The following is a 12,107-nucleotide window of genomic DNA, read 5'->3' as shown; positions in this document are numbered from 1 at the left end:
AGAAATGATACGGGGGTGTTTGTGTCAGACATCGTCAAAGGAGGAATAGCAGATACAGATGGGAGATTGATGCAAGGAGATCAGATACTGACTGTGAATGGAGAAGATGTTCGAAATGCTAACCAGGAGGCTGTTGCAGCTTTGCTAAAGGTATCAGGAAAACAGGAGATGGTTAAAAGTGAAGAGAATGAGATCCAGCTTTTTGAAAGCTTAAGTTTTATTCAGCCTGTGTTCAGCTGTTGCTGAGATGTCAGGGAGAACAAGCTTTGGATCTGAATTTAAATTCCTGAAGGCTAGAGCATTTAGATTTTCATATTTTGCCTGATAAAAGTGAGAATAGAGGTAGCACAAACTGCCATATCTTTATATAATAAAAGACCAATACCTAGAGCAACCGAGAACTTAATACTGTGTTTTATGCAACAGATGCCTATTTGTTTAACTATCTCATATTTTTAGAAAGATACGTAGAATTGCCTTTAAAATATCCAGAACTCATCAGTGTAGTTGTGCCAGAAAGTGATTGCTTTCACAGTTATTAATGTTCATCTTTTTTTTTTTTTTTTTTTCTGTGTTTATCTTGTGTCACATTACATCCATTAAATTTTATAATGCCTTTCTCAGTGAGCAAGGCATCTAGGGTAAGAAATCACTTTCTCACAAAGATAACTGAAGTAACCTCCTGGCTGCTGTTCTCAGAACGAGAATTCCTGTTCTCAGTAAACATTGTGTATCTGATCTCCTCCATTTCCAAATCAGAATGAAGTCATAACTACAACATTTTCTGTGGCCTGGCAGGAAGTCCAACTGGTCAGCCAGTTTGTCTGTTTTCCATATAGAGTTTTGAAATACTCGGTTGCATGTCAGGATTCTGTTGAGTCAACGTTTTCCAATGAAAACCTTCCACTGGAAAAAATTTAACAGCCTTTATTGATAGCTGACTCTTGGGTATGTAGCCATAATCATTCTTCTTTGCATTATTATAAAAGGTATATTTTTCCAGGTCTTAAATTGTTCCTCCAGCCTTTTTTTATATTATTTTCTTATTTTTTTATTTGCCTAGGGTGAGCACTTTTTTTTTTTTTTTTTTTTAATATTTTCAGTGTGTGACCATAATTGAAAATGTCACAACTGCATCTGTGTTCTGATAGTGAACTTGTTAATGTGCTCCTTTGGGGTAATAGTACTTTCCAATTCTTACCTGATACTTTATTTTGTATAAGGACAATGGGTTTCTTCTTCACATACTGCACTTTGGATGAAGTATTTCTTCCTCATATGCTGCACTTCTAAATCTCCTCTTAAAACACCATTAAAACATAATTAAAACACCATTTCATTTGGAAAGTTTCTATCATTTTTGTTAGCTGGCAAGAATTTTGGAGTATACAATTAAGTATACTTAATTAATAGTCTCACTTATTATATGCATGTTTAAGTTTTTGATACTTCATCCCACTCAGTGGTACTTCTAAATAATTGTCCTGGCCCTGAGAAATGTGGTGTCTAAAAGACCTCAGATATTATTAATGGTTCTGCTTCTTTCACACAGTAAAAATGGATAAAAGCATGATCACTCACACACAGGCAGTCATCATTTTTAGTTCAGGTTTTCATTCACAAGTGAATGATCTACAGCGAGTTGTCTTGAATTGCCTAAAATGTATTTTGTTAGAAAGTTATTTACAATCTTTGTAAAATCCAAATGTATTTAAACTGCCATAAAACCACAAGAATGTGTGAAAATTCCTCCCGTTCTTGCAGTGTTTCTTGTTACGTATCCCCCAAATACGTGAAAAGTTGATAGTTTTTTTTCCCCCTCATTTGACTTTAGATTTATCAAATAGGAGACTCCAGGAAAAAAAAAAAATGTAAGAAGACAGAATGTGAAGTGATTTACTCACAAGTTCAGATGGAAAGTATTACCTCCCACTTTCACACATAATAACTTTAAAATCTCATTTGTGGGCTTGCATTTTATGTGAAGATGTGGTAATTTTACAGGAGGAAAGCAGCAGGAAAGACTGTTAATGTCTGAGCTCTGATCAAGTCTTTTCCAGGACAAGAAGAAGTCAGTATTTCTTAAAAAAAATAAAAAGTAATTTAGTAGTAAATCTCTCTTAGCTCTAAGAGAATATCAATAGTTTATGCTAGTATATGCTAGCTACAGAGGTTTAGAAACCCTGTTTGAATGGATATATTATGTTGTTGAGTTTGATATATTGGTCTGTTTCTTACTGTGAATTTTCTGATAAATTTTTGAACCTCTCTTAAGGTAATACTGCTAAGGTATGATAAATAAAGGCAGACATCTGTAACAGTAAATTCTTTGGTTGCGTAGGTACCAGAGATCATAGTAACAACTTCCCAGTGGAAAAAAGGGAAAAGCAAAATAGCAACAATACTTTGAAATTTCTGTATTTAAATATGTTGCAGATAGATAGATGTTCTTTTTACACTACTTGTATCATTTTGGAGTCCTAGTTTTCTGAAGTGTTCTTGTGATAACACCTTACTTATCTGTTATCAAAATAAGCCTAACATTTTGGTTTCTAAATGTTTGATTGCATGGTGAATTTTCATCTGAGGTAGGTATCTATACATGAAATGCCTCAGTGCTTAATGGAACTCAATGCTTAATGGAAACATTGGAACAGATATTCCAGTGTGCAATCAATCCATATCACCCAAGTTCCTCTGGGGAGTCAGATACAGAAAAGTTCATATGTAGTCCTCACATCTGTATTGGAATACTGTTTAATCCAAAAAGTTCTCAGCTCTGTATTGAATATCATTCAATAGTATCATTCAATCATAGTTGGTATGGTTCTGGACCTGCCATGAATTCTGTCTTTTCAGTTCTCATTGGAGGGTTGTTAGTGCTATATTTTCCCCTCTGTCCATACTTCTTTCTTCTTCTACCATCTAATAAGTTACTTAAATATTGTTGTTGGCTTTAATGTTGTAGATACAAGAGATGTATTAAAAATGACTCTTTCTTTAGTGTTCATTAGGTACGGTAAGACTAGAGGTTGGAAGAATAAAAGCTGGTCCGTTCCACTCTGAGAGGAGAACATCCCAGAGCAGCCAGGTTTGTAACTGTAAAACTGTTTAGTCTGGAAGAAAAAAAAATGTGGTTAAACAGTGGAAGCAAATACAAATAGTTAATTTTATGATTAAAATGATTTTCCATGCACCTGATCCAAGATGAATAGAAGTAGGAGCTTTTATGCACTTTGCAACTTTTTGGTAGTAATTTTACATGTTCATTTTAGCTAGTTGTATCAGTTAAAGACGTGATCCAGCCAAGAGTTCATTCCAGATATACTAGAGTAGATAGTAGAAATAATAGATGAGATTCCAAGCTCTACTATGTTGTCTAGTATGACTTTTAGAGCTCTCGCATGAGAAGTAGGGAGAGCTGATTGTCTTCATTACCGGAACAAGTTGATGTACAGTTTAAACCTGTTACCTGGAGAGAGCTGAGTGCAGTAGGGTATTGTTTCAGTAATCTTACTGAATTTCTCTGTACCTTTCATACTCTTAACATAATCTTGGTCACAAGAAACAGGAAACCTTTACCCTTTCTGTCAGGCTTTTCCTAAGTTTATTTGTTTTATTGTTGTATTAATATTGTTAAATGTTATAACTCACATCAGTTGCTGCATTTGAATGCATCCTTGATGTGGTAGCAGCTCTCATTGTGATTCTGTGCCAATGTATGTATTGGGATTTCCAATAGGAGCTATTGAAATGAGAGAGCTCACAACTTACCTTAGAACTTTTTGTAGTTACAAACCAGGTATACAGCACCATCACTATCATCAGTGATTGAACATAGATGTAAATAGTTTAAGGTGAATCCTAATTAAACTGGGACTTTTTCTTTCTGAAATTCGAAGTGAATAGGTTAAGACTGGTTAAGGACTAAGTGTCAGTATCTCTTCAGAAAAGGATAATGCCAGTCCAGACAAAAATACACAAGCTCTGTGTGATATTAATCTAAGCTACTAAGTAACAAGTTCACAGTGTTGAATGTTTAGAAGAGTCAGTAATAGTCAATGAACTAAAACCACTGTGAGCTATGTTGTTCCTTTACATTGTCCTGAGGCCGTAGTGAAAATTCTGGAAATTGTTTAGGGGAAGCTGGAAATTGTGTAGGTGAAACGGAGTGGAGAGTCCAGTCATAGTTTTAGTTTATGGAGTGTCTGGATGCATGTGGGGATGCGTAAAGATTTGTCTTTTGTATTGTGTCCCTACCTTGGTAATGGTGACTTTCGTACTCACCAGAAGGTCTTTCAAGTGACAAAATATGTAGAAATATCTAGAAATAAGGGGACAGTCAGAAGCAAAGTGTTGCATGGGTCTGTAATTATGCAATCTCTGTTAGTCTAATGACATGTTTCAAACAAGGAGCCCTCTAGAGTGTCCAGGAAACATAGAAATTCAGTGTATCAGCTTTAACTGGGCACAGAAAAAGTAACAAGATACAGTAAAATAGACTGAATACAATGGGTTATAATTTTATCAAATTGGGTGTCTGAAGCTGCTTTCTAATCCCAGTGTAATACTGTATTTAGGTCAGTGAAGGAAGTGGCAGTCTCTCATCCTTCAGCTTTCCAGCTTCTGGTTCAAGTGCACCTGAGGTCTTTGAAAGTGGTCTGAAGAAAACCTGTAAGTTTTTTTGGCCCTTTCAGTAATTTATATCTGTGTATTGGTAGCTGAGATCTGCTTTCTCTAACACATAGTGGTAGCATACTATCTGCCTGAAAGTGATTCCTTAGTCATTAAATTGTTGCAGGGCTGGTGGTTATTATACAGTACATCATATATCTCTTTGAATCACTTTTTATAAAAGAAACCAGCAGGTGTTACATCAGCAGTTTAGATGTTGAGAATCTAAGTTGAATGAGAATTATCTTCTGTTTTATCTTAATATGTCTTCAGTCGAGCTGTCTTACTCACTCTTGGAAAGTATGTGGTCAATTCTGGATACTACGTTACCTTAGAATAGCTGTGTAATAGCTCTCCAGTGCTCAGATTTACACCAGTTACTTGTGACCCAAGTATCGCTATCAAATAGTTTCTATTCTACATGAGCATTGCTTAGCATTTACTCCAACAGTTGTTTAAATTGAAAGAATGAATGACTTTTTCACCCATTCTAGAAGTATTTCAATGCTATTAATTTAATGACAGCTGCTTTCAAAATCTGTTTTAAAATGTATGTCTGTAATGAAACAGTAGAAAGCTAGAATAATCACAGTGGCTTGGATGACTTTAATGAAAAAGTTTATTTTCTATACTGATTTAACTTTTTAAATTTATCTGACAGCAGCTTCTGAAATACAGGGATTAAGAACAGTTGAGATAAAAAAGGTAAGTTATAGTATAATGTGATATGTAAGGGTTCTGTAAATGTTATGTGTATGTAAAGGAAGAAGTCTGGCCACCCAGTTAATCATTTAGAGGGAGGAACCGATGTGGCAATAGTTAAGTTATTTGTCTGCTGGTTCTACTGATCTCCACTACCCATATTTTTAGGTAAAATAACGTGACTTCCACCATCACATTTTGTGACCTGTTTTTAAAGCAAATGGAGAGAGAATTAGTAACTGTTACCAAACAGAGTTAAATGCAGGCACAGTTGTAGTGAAGCCAAGGGAACTGTACTAAACTTGCAAGTCCATTATTTTGTATTTCACATTTGTTTGACATGTGTTTTTAGTGGATAGGCCTTTATATGACAGCTGCCAGGTTTTCAACTGGGTTTCAATTGCCTTTCTCATTAACAGGAGCATAAGACCTAAGTTATAGACTGCTTCTGTAAAGCACATATATTTATTTGACTTTGCCTGGTATCCAGTTTCCTTGATTACGCAGATTGTGTTTAACTATACTCTTTTTAACATTGAATCTGTGAATACTGATTTAAGATAGCAATTTTGGTGGTTAGGTAGTTGAGCATTGCACAGCAGTGAATAACTGGTTTTGTTGTGGGACGCTAGGGGGAGCATAAAGATTAATTCTCATCTGCAGGAGGTTCCTAGTAGGAGACTGATAATAAAGGACAATCAATCCCATCTCTACAGTTTTTCTTGCCAGGCATATACTGACAGTAAGGGTTTGATGTTGACTTCTGTAAGTGTTCAGTTTGGTTACGAAAAAACATATAACTGAGTCAGTAAATTGTCACCCTTCACTGATGGGAAGAACAATGTATTGTACACTCTGTGCTTTCCCAAAATATATTAACTTTAAAAAATGGCTTGAGATAAGCATATTCTGATTTTCATATGATAGGATTTTTATTAATTTTTAAGGTAAGCCTACAATTCTATACGTATTTTCTTTCCAGAAAAAAAAATAATCTTTTTTTTCATGACAATAATAGGGCCCTGCAGATTCACTAGGAGTGAGCATTGCTGGAGGTGTAGGAAGTCCCCTTGGAGATGTTCCTATATTTATCGCCATGATGCATCCAAATGGAGTTGCAGCTCAGACTCAGAAACTCAGAGTAAGTTAATCGTTAAGAAGGTTATAAAGATTGCATGGGTTCTGCACAATAATTACTCTAGACAGGTAATAAGGTAGCAATTTAATGATGCAGTCATGATTGCTTCTGGCTGTGACAAGAATTTTTACTATTTGGATTGACAATAAAGTAACTCAGATTGGTGACATGGTAAAAGGTAATTGCTGAAAGGTAGGAAGTCCTAAAGAAATCTTGGGTCATAGAGCTGATAAACTTGTGAAAATTCAAAGTAGGAAGGCTAGTTCAGAATGATGGATTATTTAAGTGAGCTACACTGGTGAGTCTTGTGGTCATTCCTGTATGTGCAGTCTGTTTCATATCTCATGTTCTCTGTGCTTACCTGTCTTAGGATAGACAATTCTTTTTTAGGTTCCAAGTCAAAGTAGGCAGTCTTAACTCACACAGCACTTACACGTGTACTGTATTCAATCTATATCAGAGGTTGTTGAATTTGACTAATGTTCCTTGGAAAATAGACAGTGTTATTTCAGGATTAATTTAAATATATAATCTCTTAAGAAAATGTACTACTTCAACCTGTCTGTATTCAGATGATTTTCCATATCCTTCTAGAATATTAATTCTGTAAAGAACAAATATTTTTTTACACTGAATACACTAAACTTAAACATTGATCTGCTGATTTTGATGTCAGATTGTCTACTTTTCCATCACTTCAATGTTGTTGTGATGTTATCTTGTGTTCACAGTGATGTTGTACCTTTGAGAGAAGTGTACCATGCACTCTTCCTAATTTCTTTCTTTCTGCCCTTTGTCACTGATACATTGTAGGTAACTCCAAGTACTCAAACCTGCACTTATTGAAAGAAAATGCCAAATAAATGTATGTAACTAAACTTGTATTGATAGTTATGTTTTCTACATTTTCTTCTGCAGGTTGGGGACAGGATTGTTAGCATATGTGGAACATCTACTGAGGGCATGACTCACTCCCAAGCTGTTAGTGTCTTAAAAAATGCTTCAGGCACTATTGAGTTGCAGGTAAAAAAAAAAAAAAAAAAAAAAAAATCCTCCAGTGACATTTGGAATATTTTCTGAACATTAGTTGCTATGATATATTGTTTTAGTATCAGTGTTCTTATTTTACTGGCTTTTTTTTTTTAAAAAAACTCATTTTACTGAACTCTGTTCTTAGGTTGTAGCTGGAGGAGATGTGAGTGTCATAACTGGCCAGCAGCAGGAGCCACCTACATCCAGTCTTACATTTGCAGGACTAACTTCAACCAGCATTTTTCAGGATGATTTAGGGTCAGTAAATACATAATAACTGGCCTCTGTAGCCGGTTACTTAAGGTGGAACTCAATCTAAAATGCTTACAAATTGTTTTGTTTTGTTTTGTTTTGTTTTCTCTTCAGTAGAATTAAAATGTTATTTGATTTCATTTTAAATACAGCTTTCTTCATTTCACTGAGCCTAAGTACCTGAGATTAGTTGATACACCCCAAATTGCTATTCTCAGACTTACATAGCAAGGTTCTTTCCACAGCGGTATTTTGGTTTCTGTGATGTATTTTTTTTAACTCTAGGCTATCAAAAATATTTAACTTTTGGGGTATAAAATTGTTACCACTTCTGGTATACTACAAAGCACAGCTACGTAAACAAGTATTGCCTCAAATTATGTTATAAATCTGAGGCATTTTTCCAGGAACAGGGAAAGAAGGAATGGGGTTCTTTAGGCACACAAACCCACGTTAAAAGATAGAACTTCAAAATTCATGTAGTCAAAGTGTATGTGTGGAGATACATCTATGAGTTATCTGTATAAACACATACGTGCAAATAAACAATCATAACGCAGAGGAGGAGAGAAACAATTAAATCTTGCAACAAAGTGATTGACTGCTAATTTTGGACTTTTTTTTTAGGAGGCATAAAGGGTTCCAGGATTTTTAAAGGTGTTTGCTAGGGAGATTTGAGGTACATTTGTAGTTATAGAGGAAATGGAAATTGCTTAACTAGAACGAAAAATGTTTTTGGTTGAACGTTATACATGTTAAATCATAAGTTCAGACAATATATCAATGCTCTTTTTCCCTTTCATTAGGCCTCCTCAGTACAAGACCATTACTCTAGATAGAGGACCAGATGGCCTAGGCTTTAGTATTGTGGGGGGATATGGCAGTCCTCATGGAGACTTACCAATATATGTGAAGACAGTATTTGCAAAGGTAAGTGTAAATTTGTTCAGTCAATTCATTTATTAGTTCACAGCAGCCACTTTCTTAAAGCATGGCCTGAGTTCAATGCCAAATGATTAGTGGTTTCTCACAGCTTTTCTTGCCCAGTGCAAGTTCTGATCAAAATGTGCTTGCAACATTTGAAAGATATAGTTTCAGGAAGATTTAGAATTTTCAAATGCATGAGACTTTGCATATGACAGAGTCTTTTTCAACTCTCAAAACTGGAAATGTTTACATACTTCGAAAAACAGCCCCCCTACCTTATGTTTAGAATTCATTTTCTTCAAGTAATAGAAGGGACCAATTTATTACAGTCTGAAAGGTAGACCAGCATAAAATAACTGAACTCATATGGACCTTTGGAGAAGTTCAGGTGGAACTGAATCCATACTGAATTTACTAACTCAGGGAGCAGCCTTGAGTTAGACAAAAAAAAAATGTAATGAAGAATACCAAATGTTTGTTGTAAGTCAAAGTTCATAGGTGGGTTTTGATTACTGGATTTCCAGTTTCTGGAAGCTATTTCAGGTCATGAAAATCTTGCTGTTATGGTACCAGAGACTAGAAGTTATACTAGATAGACCAACAAGATTAAAGTACAATAAAAATCCTCTAGATCCATCCTCTAGATCTAAGTGTTGTGAAAGTTAGAGAATGCAGGACATACTGCAGCACTAGCAGACTGTTCTATGATTGACTCTAGTCAAATCACTCTCAATCAAAAAATGTTTAAGGGGTTTTGTGTACTGTACCCATCTTATTCAGACCATTGGGATGGTGCGGCAAGGAGAAAAAGAAATGCATGAGTCTGCAATTACATGTTGTATTGTTTCAGGGTGCAGCTGCAGAAGATGGACGCCTGAAGAGGGGAGATCAAATCATTGCTGTGAACGGGCAGAGTTTAGAAGGGGTGACCCATGAGGAAGCGGTTGCTATTTTGAAAAGGACGAAAGGAACAGTCACTTTGACTGTTTTGTCATGAACTAGCTGCTGAAAGGGGTAGGATTGACAAGACTATATTATTTACGCTCTACTTAGCAAAGAGAATTGAAATTTGTATAGCCTTCTTGCTCTTCCTGATTCACAGGACAGTGTTACGTCACTGAAGAAAAATAACATTTAACCATATTTTTGTATGCAATAGAAATATTTCTCCCTCTGTCAAAACACTGAAGATGGAGTTATGTCACCTATGGCAAAGACATTAATATTTTTCCTAGTAATATTGTAATGAATACTTGTAAGCCACTAAAAAAATGTTTTCATTAATAACCTCACAACAAAATTTAAATGTTTTGCTAAGAGGCTTTGAATATTTCATATATGTGAGAACAATAAAGTCACTGAAACAACAACAGGATGGCATGGTAGAGTCAGAAAACAGAAATAAGATTATTGGAGAAAGAAAGTATTAACAAAATGTGGAATTTAGGGAATGGGAGGAAAAGCATGTAATGTGGAGGCACATAATTAATGGACTTACTTGTATGTTGTTGGTTTTTTTTGTTTTTTTTTTTATATTACTCTACAATGACCAAGTAGGAGGAGTTGGGAGGGGATTTTTTGTTGTGTTTAGCTTTGTTTTTTGCTTGTGTTTGAATTGTGTTTTGGATGTTGGGGATTTGTTCTCAGGCTGGAAAATTTATTTGCTAGTGGAGACTTATCCTGGTGAGAGAGTGCCCAGCAGATGCAGTATTAGAAGGATTAAACTTTTCTTTCATAACAGTAGTTTTTTCTAGACTATGTGGGAGTGAAAGCAATCTCCCTAGCGTGAAATGTGTGTAAGCAAAGGTTGTCCTCTTGCAATGGGGAAGCCTAAATACTGTCTTAGTGCAGAAGTTTCTGATTGCTGCTTGAATGAAAGCCGTGAACAAACCACTCAGGACATATTTACTTAGCTGAATATACAGCCTAGGTTAATACAATGCAGAAGATGATAGTGTTACAATGTTGCTTGTCACTCTAAAATAAATAGCAGCAAAGATAAGGTCCTTCCTGGACTGAGGAGGGCTATAACCAGGGGTTGATGGTGGTTAGACAGCTGAAGATCAGTTCCAGTGGAGAAGAGGGTAGCAGTGAGACAGCACTGAAAGTCTTTGCATCAGCATTGAGCTGAAGAGGACAGCTGAGGATCACAAACATTATTTGGGGGTTGTTAATTTAAAAAGTGCAAATGCAAGATATTTTCTGGTAAAAAAGGTGCAGCCATGGAGCTGTTATTTGGATAGCAGAGTTGTCAATAAATTTATCAACATCCTCAGTTTACTAAGGAGTCTTTAAAACTTTATCCCAAAATCGTATCTACTGATACCACTGGCTGATTGTAGTCTCCCTTTGGCATGCCAGTAAATGTGTTGAAGGTGAAAGACACCGCCTAGCTAATTGGCATGCCATATACTTGCTGCTACATATACTGTAGCAGCAAGACCCTTCATGTTGATTAGCAAAAAAATAAAAATTAAAAAAAAAATATCGGCCTTCTTGCTATATATATGTGTGTCAATTGTCATTTAAGAGAACTCTCTGAATAGAAAATGCAGGCAGTGGGCAGGCCGTCACTAGAGGAAGATGTGAAAGACTAGCGTTTGTGTTAGTGAGAAACAAAAACAGTATTAAGAACATCTGTGAAATAGTATTAACAAGGTGGTAGCTAGATCTAAGCGAGTTAACTGAAACCAAACAAAAACAAACACAAACAAACAAACAAACAGCTTTGTCTCATTAACTGTTCCAGAAGTTACTGTGATTGGCAAAAAATGAAAGTACACAGATGGTACCATTACTGACTGTTGTTACTGAATTGTTCTTGTGTGCTTATTCCTTGGTTAGAATGAGAGATGCATACATTAGAGTGTGTAAGGTTGCTTTAAATAGTATCTATATTTGTAACAGAAGTAGTGTACAGATATTTTGTTACTACTGTTGTGTCTAAATGGGGGATTTAATTAAATAAACAGCAAACTCTCAGTGATGAAGAAATAAAGTTGCAGGTGCATTTCTGGTGTGTGCTGGCTTTGTTCATTTTGTTGTGAAAGATTAACCCAAACTTTTTAATTAATAACAAGAAGTTAATGATATTCCTCTTTTTGTGAGCCATCCAGTAAAAGCTGCTTTATTTGTATTTTCAGATTTTAGCTTCACTCACAGTCTTTTAGCACATCAATAAGGCAAGATACCAGAACTATTTAGAGAGGAGTAAGAAAGTGCTTTGCTTGTTTAAGACAGTATTTAATAATTTCTCAATCTGTTTAAAAAGTCGTCTGTTGGGCATGGTTCTTGACACGAGCAATCAAAACACTGAGCTGAGTAGCCTGGAATTTTGCTTTTAGCTGTGACCATGGTGCTGTTTCAGAGCACAGGATCTCCC

General features: G+C 35.6%; 1 protein-coding gene across 18 annotated transcripts in view; it reads left to right on the top strand.

Annotated features, from left to right (window-relative positions):
• Nucleotides 1-11,738, top strand: part of MPDZ (multiple PDZ domain crumbs cell polarity complex component) — a 105,149-nt gene extending 93,411 nt beyond the window's left edge. For 16 of the 18 annotated variants that reach the window (XM_068666168.1, XM_068666170.1, XM_068666165.1 and 13 more), the window contains 9 exons: nt 3-150; nt 3,005-3,091; nt 4,581-4,674; nt 5,336-5,379; nt 6,395-6,517; nt 7,433-7,537; nt 7,692-7,804; nt 8,605-8,728; nt 9,576-11,738. In XM_068666168.1, the coding sequence (XP_068522269.1) occupies nt 3-150; nt 3,005-3,091; nt 4,581-4,674; nt 5,336-5,379; nt 6,395-6,517; nt 7,433-7,537; nt 7,692-7,804; nt 8,605-8,728; nt 9,576-9,722 (985 nt within the window). In that variant the 3' untranslated portion in view covers nt 9,723-11,738. Of the gene's footprint in view, nt 1-2; nt 151-3,004; nt 3,092-4,580; nt 4,675-5,335; nt 5,380-6,394; nt 6,518-7,432; nt 7,538-7,691; nt 7,805-8,604; nt 8,729-9,575 lie in introns of those variants that run through there. The other 2 variants (XM_068666167.1, XR_011091055.1) reach the window with 2 other exon arrangements.
• Nucleotides 11,739-12,107: the final 369 nt, after the last annotated feature.

This window comes from Anas acuta, chromosome Z (assembly GCF_963932015.1).
Source record: "Anas acuta chromosome Z, bAnaAcu1.1, whole genome shotgun sequence".
NCBI classification, from domain to species: domain Eukaryota; kingdom Metazoa; phylum Chordata; class Aves; order Anseriformes; family Anatidae; genus Anas; species Anas acuta.
Note: the sequence above shows the minus strand (reverse complement) of the source record. Positions and strands in the feature narration are given on the sequence as shown.